At 50.8% G+C, this 13,749-nt stretch overlaps 3 protein-coding genes across 3 annotated transcripts; 1 reads left to right on the top strand and 2 right to left on the bottom strand.

Annotated features, from left to right (window-relative positions):
* Positions 1-253: 253 nt before the first annotated feature.
* IAR55_000322 (uncharacterized protein) lies at positions 254-3,052 on the bottom strand (the record flags this gene model as incomplete). The annotated part of the gene is made up of 10 exons (XM_066943458.1): positions 254-366; positions 528-1,010; positions 1,087-1,124; positions 1,175-1,233; positions 1,404-1,613; positions 1,685-1,844; positions 1,913-2,003; positions 2,102-2,208; positions 2,298-2,333; positions 2,874-3,052. The coding sequence occupies 10 exons, from the start codon at positions 3,050-3,052 to the stop codon at positions 254-256; spliced, it is 1,476 nt and encodes a 491-aa protein (XP_066806000.1).
* Positions 3,053-3,742: 690 nt separating this feature from the next.
* On the bottom strand, positions 3,743-8,882 carry IAR55_000321 (uncharacterized protein; the record flags this gene model as incomplete). The annotated part of the gene is made up of 23 exons (XM_066943457.1): positions 3,743-3,754; positions 3,805-3,889; positions 3,965-4,105; positions 4,213-4,337; positions 4,394-4,517; positions 4,620-4,825; positions 4,924-5,040; positions 5,108-5,510; positions 5,570-5,868; positions 5,929-6,068; positions 6,134-6,232; positions 6,294-6,531; positions 6,592-6,862; positions 6,919-6,953; positions 7,046-7,223; positions 7,272-7,344; positions 7,398-7,569; positions 7,625-7,738; positions 7,800-7,919; positions 7,970-8,138; positions 8,198-8,389; positions 8,452-8,750; positions 8,829-8,882. The coding sequence occupies 23 exons, from the start codon at positions 8,880-8,882 to the stop codon at positions 3,743-3,745; spliced, it is 3,666 nt and encodes a 1,221-aa protein (XP_066805999.1).
* Positions 8,883-9,523: 641 nt separating this feature from the next.
* Positions 9,524-13,653, top strand: IAR55_000320 (uncharacterized protein; the record flags this gene model as incomplete). Its single annotated transcript, XM_066943456.1, has 19 exons — positions 9,524-9,671; positions 9,766-9,773; positions 9,866-10,005; positions 10,065-11,066; positions 11,118-11,180; positions 11,230-11,300; positions 11,361-11,411; positions 11,464-11,559; positions 11,613-11,755; positions 11,815-11,834; positions 11,883-12,022; positions 12,081-12,203; positions 12,260-12,304; positions 12,370-12,394; positions 12,457-12,598; positions 12,648-12,684; positions 12,748-12,867; positions 12,926-13,370; positions 13,446-13,653. The coding sequence occupies 19 exons, from the start codon at positions 9,524-9,526 to the stop codon at positions 13,651-13,653; spliced, it is 3,027 nt and encodes a 1,008-aa protein (XP_066805998.1).
* Positions 13,654-13,749: the final 96 nt, after the last annotated feature.

Genomic DNA, 13,749 nt, shown 5'->3' with positions numbered 1-13,749 from the left:
AGTAATCGACTGGCTCTCATGGACTGTATCACTATCCTCGATAACGTTCACTAATTTGCGCAATCACATCGGTACTTATCTGCTCTTGCAAATGACCGAATTGTAAGCGACACCCAGATGCATGACCAATATCAGATGCTCAAAAACCGACTGGTCCTTCTGTTTTCTTCCTTCCACGAACCCTTTCTCTGTCAATTGAACAAGGATACTACTCATTGTCGATGATGCCGTCCATTCCTGCGCCTCAGTTCATTCATTGCCTTCCACTACCTGTTACTCCGGTCCCCACCTTTCCTGGGACAAACGAAGAGTGACTCTCGGTTCGTTTTTCCATCGCTTTCTTAGCTTGAAGAGCGGTGAGAGCGGCTATTTTGCGGACACAACATCAGTATCGGCATCAGCTGGTAGCTCTGAGACTATCGTCGCATCGAGGGACCACAGAGGTAGTCTGACCAGGCCGCGTTGCGCTGCATCATGGACAAAAGTCCGCAAGACCGGGACAGGCACAGAAGAAACTTCCCACTCACCACCAACACCACTGCCATCTTTCGCCAGACCCATCTTGATTCTGTCCGAACTCTCCTTTCCTAGGACGACCACTAAAGCCTCCCTTACTCTATCGAAGAAACCTGGTAAGAATTCCGCCAGACTGCCATCGATACCGACATCTACACCTTGGTCCTCTTCGCCTTCCGTGTTCTTGTCGTTGCCTGTATGCAGTACCACGGCGGCGATGGCGCATCCTGCGAGTTTACATGCTCGTTCCGCTACGACTCTAGTGGCCCACTGAACGGTCTCGATATCTCCTTCGCTGATATGTTTAGGGTTGACGCCGAGCATCTTGATGATTAATTTCTTGACTTCATCAGAAGATTTGGCACCTTCGACTCCTGATACAAAGGCCGCATCGAAGCCATAGTGGGTGTTGAGGATGTTCGAAGAGTAACCATCGAAGAGGACAGATGAGTCGATGAAATGCAGAAGCATGTTTCGGACAATTTCTCCGATGTCTAAGAATGGTTGAGAGTAAGCCACCGGAGTCGGATGTCCATACTCTCTACACCCATGCTACAACATGACACTCACACATTCCTGAGACGAGCTTTTCAAATGCTTGTTTTCGACTGGGCTGTGTGTCAGGGCACGAACAGCTTCGAAGGTGCACTCCACTCACGGATTGATACTTTCTCGATCCAGCTTGTTGTCAAAAGCGGAGATGGGCAAGCATTTTCTCTGCAAAGACGAAGCATCATTAGCGTTTGTCCTCCGTTATCACAGACGCCTTTCTTCTTCAAACATTCCGAGCTCCGCGGTCCGCAAGAGACCCCGACTGTCTTCGTGCTCCCACCAGTCTCTCCAGACAGCGCCAGCATCGATCCCTGCTAATGAAAATTTACACTCACTCCGTTGTCGAAAGCCCCCCACTCGGTGTTTACGACCATGAATTCTCCGGCATGTTGACCGCCCTGCTCAGCCTCTGCGATCTTCTCCTTTCCCAGCTTTGTGACGGTCCTTGTCTTGTCAATGTAAGCTCCGTTAGTACCTGTTCCGAAGATGGCACCAATGAGGGCAGGTCCAGATTGATATGATCGTGAAAGAAGGGTTCCGACAGTCTGATGGGCAGATATGTTCAGGTCAGCCATTAGCCATCGTGGGGTCTTCGTGACCAATGATTTCTGCTCACGTCATTGACGAGAGCGCTGCATCGAACATGGATATGCTTCTTGTCAAAGGCGTCTTGCAAGAGTTTCACGACGTCATGACCGATAGCGTTCTTAGCGTTGAATCCCTTCGTCCAGGTCAGGAGCTTGCCGGCGTCAATAGCGGTTTGCTCGACAGGGAAACTGCATCAGCATCCCGAAGATCAGTGTCATGTCTAACGGCAATGTGATGAGCGAAAGGTAAAACCCACCTGAAGGTGAAACCAAGATGCATGGGCTCGTTGGACGAAATATCAGAACCAATGTCGGTCAAGAAGGCGTCAACGGAATCGGCGATGTAGTCTGGGAGGACAAAGTACAGTCAGGTTACGAGTTCTCTCGATTTCTCGCTCCACCATCTTGCACTAAACAAGGAACACGTAAGGTGCCCCTTCACTCACCGAATAAGACTCTCGCTTGACCCTCTTTCAATTCGTCGGAGACCTTGTATTTTTGCTGCTTGATCTCAAATTTGTGTTCACCGAAGAGTCGGACTTCACAAACTCGACTGAGAAGCGGGATCAGCAGGTTTTCTCGGGCAGGGGGAATTGGCGTTGAAAGAAAGCTGACACGAAAGTGTAAACACACGACACTCACAGGTTCGTGCCACCCAAGTCAAGGGCAAGGAACGTGCTGAGAAATAACGGGAGTCAGCTCCGTCCATGATTGTGTTTTCTTTTGCTGGTCTCGTGTCCCAGATGCAGCCCGCCACAGATGCAGCCCGCCCGCTAGCCAAGTAGGGAATCACTCCCTCTGTCAAAGGAGCTCATGGTGCGGATCCCCCTCGTCAACTTTTTGCGTCGACTCCCCCGCCGCACCTCCATCATCCGTTTCCGCTAATCCACAGCGTTCCGAAACATGCTACCTTCTAGCTTTTCGTGGGAAACTCGTCTCTCTCGAGCGGACGGTTTCAAGCGGAACACATACTCGTCCGCCTCTCACCGCCCATCGCGTCTTTGCGACCTCCAACAAATGTCACACAGAAAAGATGCAATTTCCATCCGTGTTCTCGACCTGCTGCGTGGCCCAGTACGGATTCCCGGCCGCGTACCTCCTATACAACCACTTCCCGATACAAAGAAACACTCCCCCAAGGCCCTCATCGACACCAGATCTTCCCTTCAAGACCTCAAGCTACCTCCTCCCCAGTCTAACTGTGTAAAACACACTCACCCTTGTTCAGACCCGTCCGGAACACCCGTCACGAAACTCGGGATCATCGCCACGTCTTTCCCAAACTCGGCCAATCCGCCCTCCATCTCCTGTCTGAAATGGTCGACGACATCTTTCAGCTTCTCGTCGGAGAGCAGGAAATACGGTTCGAATTGGGATGTGATTTCGGGGAGGGTCATCGTGCGTCTTTGAGTCGGGTTCGGGCGAGTGAGAGAAAGAAGGGAGTGTTCGGAGGGGGGTTGTTTGGGAAGACCGGTCACGAAGGTGAGAAGAAAGACGAGATTGGTTCAAAGTAGAAGTCCTTCAAGAATGTCGAAAAGCAACAAATCTCCTCTTGGTCGCTTTTCGGTTGGGTACAGGTTGCCAAGGATGCGGATTGCGGTTTTCGAGAGATGCCGAGATGCGAGGTGGGATGGAAAGATGGAGGAGACTCGCGTCTTACGTGACAAAAGATGTGTGTGTGTGTATCAAAGAGATGAACGAGTGATATGTCTATCTCAATCCTATAGTGGGATGTTGATCTGCTTCGAGTCCGTATCGTAGGCGGATATAAAATAGGATAAGATTGACGAGGTGGTAACGTATGATTGGCATGTACCAAGACAACACACCACCGGAAACAAGCTGAAGCGAAGCGAAGAGAGAGAGAGAGAGAGAACGACGAGATGACGTCTACCGCAAACTGGTTAAGGGTAGTCGGGTTCCTACCTTTTCGGCTGCGTCTGGGACACATTTCTGTGGCACTTCGGTCGCATCATGTGGCAAAACCCTTGCTGCTGATTTGATCAAACAATTCATATGACCATCATCCTTATCGTACATTGATTCGTCTCAGCACTTCCATCGTCTGGGCATTGCTTCTCCTCCATTCAATCCACATACTGTCATCCCGATTAGCGAGATTCTCTTCCGCTTACATCCAAACACTTACCTTTCTCAAATCGAGACCCAATGTCCTCGAGCTGTTCTCTTCTTGTTCTCGATAAACTCCGACCAGGCCATCAGCTCGCTCGTACCTTTCGAACGAAAGAAAAAGAAAAAGACAAGTCAGCAAGAGGATCAAAGTCGAATGACAAGACAAGACCACTCACAGGGTGCTCTTCAGCGAAATGATGAGGAATTGCACCTTCTTGTCCGCCTGAGATCGCACATATCTCGCCAGCTTTGAAACGTTGGTAGCGTCCAGTGCTGCGTCCACTTCATCGAGCACGAAGAAGGGAGCGGGGTGGAAGCTGTGGCATGATATTAGCTTGTTCCAATCCATGCTGAGGTTCGCGCTAAGATGACAAAGTGCTACACGATGCACAAATTGGTATGAAGTGTCGATCAAAACACCCACCTGTGAATCGAGAATAGCAAGGCCAAAGCCGCCATCGTCTTTTCTCCTCCTGAAAGCTGTTCCATCTCTGCGAATCTCTTTCCCGGAGGCATTGTATTGTAGTTGACACCGCTCAGATAAGGTTCCTGCCCGCAAAGTCAGCAGACGCGTGGATCCTATACACAAGGCTCAGCACGCTCACCTCAGCTTCCTCTAGGGTGAACCAAGCTGTACCACCAACTTGGTTTTGAGATTTGGTAAGATCCTTGTAGATCTTATCGATGATGCCTGACATATGGTTGAAAGCTTTGTTGAACAGGTCGCATCTGTGATAAAGGCCATCAGTACGACGAGTGCCTCTCAATGAGATCGCGCACAATCGGAGCGTTGCCAAATCCACGCCGTAAGGGGAAAACAACGACACTCACCTCCTCTTCTTGAGCGCTTGGAATTCATCCTTGGCTCTCTTGCTTTCCCTTCTTGTGTCTTCCGCCTCTCTCTCGGCTTCATCGAGATCCTTCTCAACTTCATCCAATCTTTCGATCGCTTTCATGTTGGGGACCACACGTTCCAGATCCGCCTTCATTTTAGCTACTTGAGACTCGAATTCTCGTCCTATCTCTTCGTCTTTGTTCTGCACAGTGTATAGCTGGAATCAGTCTGGAGATCCTTTTTGTCGTGCTTGACCCAAGAATATTCTGTCGAAGCCGGATGAGAATAGCTGGTACGAACCTCCTTGTCCTCTTCTTCGAGCACGTCGAAATCAGGCTCAATCCCATAGTCGTCTGCTTCCACCGGACCTTGTGTTTCGTCTTCCATTTCCTTGTCTTCATCTCGTCGCTTTGTAGGCTATGACAGATAACCATTCAATAGAAGCCTTCACATATGCGATTTTTGATCGGTAACGCAGACTTACATCCTCGATGGGCACCTTATCTAGTCGTCCGCTGATCAACGGCAAATCGATTTCCTCCAGTCTACATCGCCTATAAATAGCATGACGGTCCGATGCAGACTTCGTGATCTCGTCATTCCAGCTTGCAATCTCCTTCACCGCCTTGTCTAGGGCTTTCTGCGCTTTCCTCGCCTGATCTCGCACAGCTTCGACTTTGCGGGTGACCTCTTCGTAGGCTTCATTGGCTGTATTGAGTCGCTCGCGCTGTCTATCAATGGCAGATTGAAGGTTCTCCAGCTCTGCTTGAATCTCGCCTTTTGTAGCACGGAGATTGACAACATTCCGCTCTTCTCTCGTCACTGTAGATTGAAGTGAAGCAAGTCGCTCGCGAGTGGTCCTCAGCTGAGCGGACTCAAACTCAGTTCTATCATTTCAATCAAGTCAACACAGATGAGACTACTAGAGCAGGGCAAGTCGGCTCACTGATGCCTAATTCTGGCCTGCTGTGCTGAGAATCCCTCCATAGCTTCGGTCGCCTCCTTCGCGATTCGTAGCTGAACGTCTTCGTACTCGCGAATGTTTGCCACGCCAATCTTTCGACAGAACACTCCGAATACTGCGTCATCAGCAGCGTCGATAGTACCTGCCAGCCCTCTGTACTGTTCTTCTGAAGCGGTGACGGCTTGGGTTCGACGTGCCACGTCCGGTGTGAGTCGGGTGATAATGGCATTGACATGCTGGAGCTCATCGCGAAGACCGTTGAGGCGGAGACGTATAGCGTCCTGAGGTGAGGCATTGAATCAGTCAGTCCAGATCGACGCAGAGATTCAGTCTTGACTCACCAAATCATCCTTAGCGATGGTAGATTCTGCATCAAGACGAGCCAGACTCTCGAGCAGTCCCTCGTCCGCCTTGTCCTTGGGTTTAGACCGGTGTAGTTCTTGAAGTTGCGAAAGGTAAGTCTCCTTGAGGCGTTTGAGGCCTAACAAGTCTCAATTGTAAGCCCCAAGCAGCGACAATGACTTTCGTCTGCGCATGGGTGCGTACCTTCCACCTCACGGTCATCGAACTTCCTTCCACCACCAGAACCCTGACCACCTGTGATCAAGCCGCTCTTGTGGATGACAGTTCCCTCAAGTGTGACGGCTAAAGACGCGTGGGATGATCATTATTGTGGTACCCCTCGCTCGATCTGAGCTGCACTCACCCTTGACCTCTTGACCTTTGTCGTAGCAAACGTATCTAGCGATCTCCATGGTATCGCAAATCAGCGCACTTCCACAGGCGTGCTGCATTGCCCGCTCTACAGCCGGCTCATACTCTATGCAGTCAATAGCGAGTCTTGCGCCTTTCGCAAAGTTTCGAAGTCGCTCAGGAACAGGTTTGACCTGGATGGTATCGAGGGGAATGAAAGTTGCCTGACCAGCTCGCTGACTTCGCATGTACTACATCGAGCCAACGTCAGCTAGTAAGCTCTCAGCCGAAGGAACGTAGGTTGTACTGACCTCGATGCAATCGATTGCAACCTTCTCATGCTCCACCACGACAGCATCAACGTTCCTCCCCAGTACAGTCATCACAGCTGTGTCGTACTTTCTGGCGACAGGCTTGCATAGGTCAACTACGCGTCCGTGAACGCCAGGGAAGACACGCTTGAGGCTCGCAAGAGTCTCTTTGAGTTTGACTTCGCGTTCAGTCTCTCGCTTATCGACGCCCGCTTGGAGCAGCTTGTTGTAGGTGTCTTGGAGTCGCTCGTTGATCTCGGTTTCACGCATGCTGGAAACGAGAGCGGCGCTCAGGGAGGCCTCTTTTGTACGAAAAGCCAAGCTCACTTGATTCTTCGCCTTTCGGCTTGCGCGTGATCCAACTGGGCCTTGATTTCTTCTCGTTCCTCGCTCATTTCAGTAACTTTGGTTGACATCTGACTAGTAAGCTGGCGTCCCATATATAGTGACTCACATTCTCTTCTCGCTCAGCCAGACTATCGATCTCACCCGTAAGCTTATCCCGTTGACGTCGAGCTTGCTGGATTTTGTCTTCCACAGATGCGAGAGCGTCTCTGAGAGTTTTCTGCTCTCGGCGAAGAGATTCAAGCTGCTGACGTTCCCTGACAGCTTGATTGTTGGCGGTAGCACGACTGAAGGAGTATTAGTTCTTTGTCAAAACAGGGATCATGTCAACCTACAGTCTTCGATATTCATCGAGGTCGTCACCAGAAAGGGTGATACCAGCCGCCTGGCTTCGCTGTCTTTGCCTCTCTGTCGGGCAATCAGTCCTTTCGTCTGCCTTCGGTCAGCAAATTTGGACTCACCACCAGCTTCTACCATCCTCTCGGTGATCAATCCAGCACCCTGCTCAAGATTTCTCAGACTTTCAGCCTGCCTCTGTTCGTCCTTCTGTACTCTCTCAGCGAGAGTCGTAGCATTGCGAGCCTTCTTCTCCGAATGGGTAATCTGGGTCTCAACAGCGACCAGCTCAGGTTTCTGCAAGGGCTTGATGTTAAACCTCTGTCGAACCAGATGATTCCAATGAACATACTTTATCCTCATAAGCCTTCTCAGCTTTCTTAACGCTTGCTTCCCGCTTCTTGACATTCAATGAGGCTTGAGCTTGTTCTTTCTTTCCATCTCGAAAGGTGTGATCGGCTTCGGTCTACGTTGAATCAGCCACTGAGATCGGCATGAACAGCATAGCAAAGAAGAGAGAGACCTACAGCTCCCTCTCGCAGATCGGCCAGACGATCACTGGCCTCCTCGACTCGCTGCGTCGATTCGTTGATTTCGTTGGTAAGGTGATAAAGCCTCCATAAAAGGTGACGCTGAACCAGGGCGTCCTTGTCTAGAGTGTCAGAAACAACCGAGACCTCATGCTCGGAACACGTACCTTTGCATCCCTAATCTTCTCCCATTGCCTGATCTCATCCTGCTGTTCTCTGAAGTGTTTGACTTCGGTAAGCATACTTCGTTTTTTGGAGTAATTCGACGTCGATGCTTCGGTCGCCTTATCTTGAGCGGCTTTTGCGGCCTCGTATTGAGCAGCATGATCAGCCGAGCTGCATGAAGGCAACAGATCAGAACAGGTCTACCGGTCTCGGGGAGAAGTCCAGCTTACCCGCTGATCCTGTCGATAAGCCTTGCGAGAGCTTTGCTGTCTTGACTGGCCACACCCTCGACATCACCTTGGAAGACGAGGAAATTCTTGGCCTTCACGAGAATGTTGAATTTTTCCAATTGACCGTTGTATTCTTTCCACGCGACGGCCCGTGTGTTGAGGGAGTACGTCGATGCACCGGCCATAGAAATGCTACAGATTGACATCAGCTTCTCTGCAACACAATCTACTTGCAACAGCTGACAGAGATGTACCTTCTCCGGAATGACCATTCTTTCCCTTGCTCGTCCTCATACACAGCCGTCACCCAAGCGGTTCTAGCATCGTTTGCTCCCTGAGTTTGAGTTTGCGTCTCCTCCGTCTCCACGTCCATCGACTCATCTTCCGCTTGAGCGGCTCTTCTTCCTCGATACACCAGATCTTTGAGTTGCGTTGATCTTAGTTGAGCCGATTTGACACCGAGGACGAAGGAGATGGCATCCATCAGATTGGATTTCCCCGCTCCATTGGGACCAATGATACATGTGAAAGGGGCATCGCCAAAAGAGATAACCTGAGATCGGAACATTAATAAAAGGAGATCAAGAAACTCTTCGAATTAATGACACTGTGGAACAGAACCTCAGCTCACCTGAGTACCTCTGTATGACTTGAAGTTGAATAGCTCCAATCGCCTGAGAGGCATGTTGGCATGAGAGTACTGAACGAGCTCCAAGAAGCTCTTGTCTTGTCGATGCTGAGAGAGAAGGAAAGATGGAAGTTGTCAATTCGATCCAGTCATCTTTGACGCGTCGCCATCACAGAAGATGCGCGTCAGGAAAACATTACTCGTTAGACTTTGCCTGTGGTGCACGTGAAATAGGCGCGCGTGAGGAGACAGTAACGATGGGATCGGGGAGAGTTCGGACCATCAGACCGGGTTCGAGCTGTCCACGTGCAGTTTGAGAATCCTCCATCTCTGTCTCTAGATCTGTTGTTGAAATCAGTCATTCCTCGTCCTCCTCTGACACTCTGACAGAGAAAAGACCTACCGACGAGCGAACAGGCTGACACAGGGGAAAACGTCTCCAAACTCTTGGTCGGCAGCTCGACAGCTATCTGAAAGGTTGACAGCAGTCGACAGTTGTCCCGGTACCTCTGATCCGGTATCAAAGTCACACATCTGCATTGGGTGATAGCCATCTATACCCGCGCGGGTTGCAACCTCAACTGCATTGATTCCTCTGGTTGGTACGACATAGTGGAGTCATTGCCTTGTGCCGACAAAGAAGCCTCTGCTACGACGACCGGAAAGAACCGCAAGAAGCCCACAGAGATCACCGCACAATGGACCATGAGGGGGAAGGTGACTACTCGCATGACGAAGGTAGTGATCACGAAGTCAAACGAGAAGATGGGAAGCGATCGAAGAGTCAAGATGATAGGAAAGGGGAAGGGAAGGGGGACAAGAAGGGTGTGATCAACCGAGTCAACCGTGAGTGAAGAGACTTCGTACACTAATGTTTCAAACAACAAGATCTCGTTCAAAAGGGGTTCATGCTGATGCTCCAGTTTGACCCTTTCATCAGGTGCCTGTGTGAGTCTTTTCTTCTCATACATCATCATTGGGCCCTTAAGAATGAATCCATATATCTCCCGTTTCTTTGCACTGACTATCTCAATTGACAGAATAACTGCCGACGAATGAAGATGCGATGTGTGGGCGCTGAGGATCCTCCCTGCAAGAGATGCCGCAATGCTGGTCTAGCGTGCGTGATGGAGAAGCCGGGGCGGTCAACAGCAGGAGGAGACACGCCTGTGGGCGAAGAGTGAGTAACTAATTCAGTGCTTCCGAACTTGTAACTCATCGACTGAATGGCTGTCACAGTCGAATAAGGTCTCTCGAAAACCAAGTTTCCGCTATTCAGAACACCCTTACCGACCTCGTCACGACTCTTCGTGCTGGCATGTCATCTTCGGCCTCCAATGGATCTGGCCAGACACCGATTGCATTTACGAACGGTACACCGGACTACGCTCCTCCAGTGGGTAGCCTACCTATAAACACGGCTGGAGTGTCCACTGTCGTGATGGGATCCGCTTCGCCTAATCTTCGTACAGTGATAATCGATCCTGCCAATCAGCTTCGACATGCTGTCAATACTTCTGATCAAGCCAACTTCTTTACCGGCCCGCACATTCCCTCATCGACACCTCCTCTCCCTCAACAGCAGAACGGGACGAGTCAACCTGACCCATTCCGTCCATATGCAATCAGCAATCAAACGCAGGCGTTTGGTTTCTCACCTCAGCAGACCGAGATGCCCCCTCCTACCCATCGGAGACCGGGTGTCCTGGACGAAGTTTATCGAAGGCAGACCATTGCCGGACATTCCAACCCTTCGGCGATGCCTTTCACCGTGAACATCAGCTCTGCCCGTCAGGAATCTCACACTAGACACATGTCCCTGCCGCCTTCTCGAGCAGGCTCAGTTGGACCACATGATATCCTTGGGCCAGAGGAGATCATCAATCCCTTGGGGGAGATGTCGAACATGGCAGGTCTGGTGGAAGCAGCAGTTGAAAGAGCGAGAGAGGAGCAGGCTGCTCAGGTTTCTGGCTTGACTGACGTGATATCGATGAAACGATCAGCAAGTGAGATGGAGAGAGAACTTGCTGAAGACGACCTTGACAAAAAGTCCTTCAAGAAGGCAAGATTCACACCGTCTCGACCGAGTGGTTCAACAATATTTGAGAGTCAGAACCTACCGCCCAAAGCTGTTGTACCGGGATTTAAGCTGAACCCCAAGAAATGGCATGTTCACGCCTATCCTGATGCGGTCACTGCGGGATATGTGATGGAAGACGAGGGTAAGGAAATGATGAAGCTGTAAGCCTGTATATCCACCACCTTGGATCTAGGCTGAATTGCGTTGTTTAGGTATTACGCCGGTTCGTCGAATTTCATACCATGTTTTGATCCGAGTATGGACACCTGGGACAGGTGAGTACGCAGCTGTCTTGCATCTTCCTTTAACGACGGTTGTGTGCAGTCTTCGAGCGCGATCGCCCTTTTCCCTGACTGCGATCATCTATGTTGGAGCTAGGGTGCGAGATGGAGGTGGTGAGCTTTGACATGCCCTTCTGTAATATAAGGTGCGCGCTAAGTCAATTCATTCGACAGGTCCCGCCAGTGATGTCCAGGTAGCATGTCGAGCGCACGCGGAACGAATCGGTGGGCGCTGCTCGTATCGCATCGTCAACACATATCGCTGACAGCCTTTCAGCCGTTGAGACCCTGTTTCATCCCGTCCAACGTATTGAAGCAGTTCAGGGCATGATCCTTTTGGCTGCTTTCCAAGACGGTGGCTGGCTGCCTGGTGGTGTGTACCACAGTCCGGTACGCGCTTTCTTGCGCTGATAAAGACTGCGCCAGGTCATGCCGTCCGTCTGGCCATGGACATGGGTATCAATCGCTCTTTCATCCATCTGCTTAGGACTGGCATGGGCAAGGGCAAGTCGCCAGAAGAGCTAGAAAAGGAGAGATCTTTGGTAGTTCATTCCAGAACATGGTTTTGCGTCAGTGCCAATCACCACAAGACCCTCAAGACTCCCTATACTGATGAACAGCTCGTCAGCTTTATCTTATGGAGCATCAGTGAGATTGCCGTATACGCTGTGATCCCCTAAGCTCACATTCCTGCAGAATGGCGTACGGTATGGGCCGACCAGCCATCATTCGAGAGGATGAGACCATTCACCAGTGCCGACGACTTCTCGAGCACCCTCTTTCGATCACATCGGATGCGAGACTTGTCTCGACGGTCGAATTGACGGCTTTGCGATGTGAGTACCTCGTCGACCACTGGGCATGCAATACGACTGATCGCTGGTTTTGCAACAGCTCCCCTTCACATCGAGCTCACAGCTGCTCCGGAGCTACCCATCGCTGAAAGCACCCTCAAAAGGTTGAAGCAGGCAAACCAAGACTTCGATGCGTGGGAGCGTTATTGGGACAGGGTTTTATGTCAGTCTCAAGGGATACTGTTGCATACATGAGCTCACGATGGTTCCATGATTCAGCCGACCGATTCGGAAAAGGAAAAGGGGACTTCTTCCGTGAATCTCGTGAGTGGCTGCGTGATGTATTTGTATAAAATTATGTCGACTAGCTGACTTTCGTCCCTTATAAGTCATCATCCAGAGACAATACGCCGAGTAAGTCAAGCTAGAGGCTTCTGTATGCCACTCGTGAGCACGCGCTGATCATTACTGAGAAGGCTTTTTGTCAATTCTCAACTTCTGCGTGGCATTCGAGAATCCACCGATATCTTTGGTATGCCAGAAGAAAAGCGGGCGTTGGCGATCCGAGCGATGAGAAACGCTCAACGATGTTTATACATTTGCCTGCACGGGGAGAATGTGAGTAATTTTCGACGATTGAGAGGCCTGGCTTACATACATCGTGTAGTATCGGAACGGCTTGCGTTATGCTGTCCATTATACCCGTAAGTCATATACTCTCTTATATACTCTCTCGCTGGTAGTCTTTGGCTGACGCATCGTATCAGATGTTTGTGCAGCATTTGCTGCTTCGTTCCTCATCCGTATCGCTCGACTATTCCCCAACGAGCTCAACCTCAAACAGACGGCCAAAGACATCGAGCAACTTGCCAATATACTCTCCGATAGTGAGCTATTTGCTGCATAACTTTGCGATAAATCACATAGCTGATTTCTGCATTTCAGTCCCAGCAGGTAGATATGCCCGATCGCTACGACTGATACTTCGCAAAGCTCGGCGGGCAAAGGTCATCCCTGCACCCAGTGCGATTTCCTCCCCCCAGCGGCATGCCTCTGCCTTGCCAGCTATGCTGCCACGCCAAGCCCTAGGGGAGACGACACCAGCGGGTGCGGGTGCGGCACTCACGGCTTTCTCCCCAAGTCAATTAGTCAATTCCGCTTTCTATCCGACACCAAGTCCAGGTCCAGCATCAGGTCCAGCATCAGGTCCGGCTGCCCCAACTAATATGTCCCCCAACAATGCGGCAATGTGGTCTGCCTCGAATACAGCGAACCAGATGATCAACGATAGTCCCTCATCGGTGGAGCTATTCGAGTTTGATTCTCTGTTTGCTCAGGAGACATTGGAGCGGGCGGGAATTTCGCTAGGAGAGGACAACCAATTGCCCTTGTGCGTGTTTAAGGGAACTCTGTCTGTTGCGAGCTGGGGTGTAAGAGTTGAGCAGCAGCTGACTATACGACACAGGTTCCTGGATGGTCAGTCACTTGGATCATCGGCCGCACCAACGGAGATGACACCGTATGTGGGTCTAGAGCAATTCTTCCTTCCTCAAGAGGTGGACAATCGACTCGTAGGACCTTTGGGCGGGGATGGGAGTCAAGGGTTGGATGGGACGGATGGGAATGATCTCATTGGCGGTTCGGGTAATGTCTTACCGGATGTTTGGTGGTAATCCATGCGGGCATGTGGCAGGTGGCATCACTTTAACTCTCGGTTAAGTTACTCGAGACGGTGGGAACAGCCTGATACACACTTTACATATCGATCT

This window comes from Kwoniella newhampshirensis, chromosome 1 (assembly GCF_039105145.1).
Source record: "Kwoniella newhampshirensis strain CBS 13917 chromosome 1, whole genome shotgun sequence".
In the NCBI taxonomy this organism is placed as follows: domain Eukaryota; kingdom Fungi; phylum Basidiomycota; class Tremellomycetes; order Tremellales; family Cryptococcaceae; genus Kwoniella; species Kwoniella newhampshirensis.
This window is presented reverse-complemented; position numbering and strand designations above follow the sequence as displayed.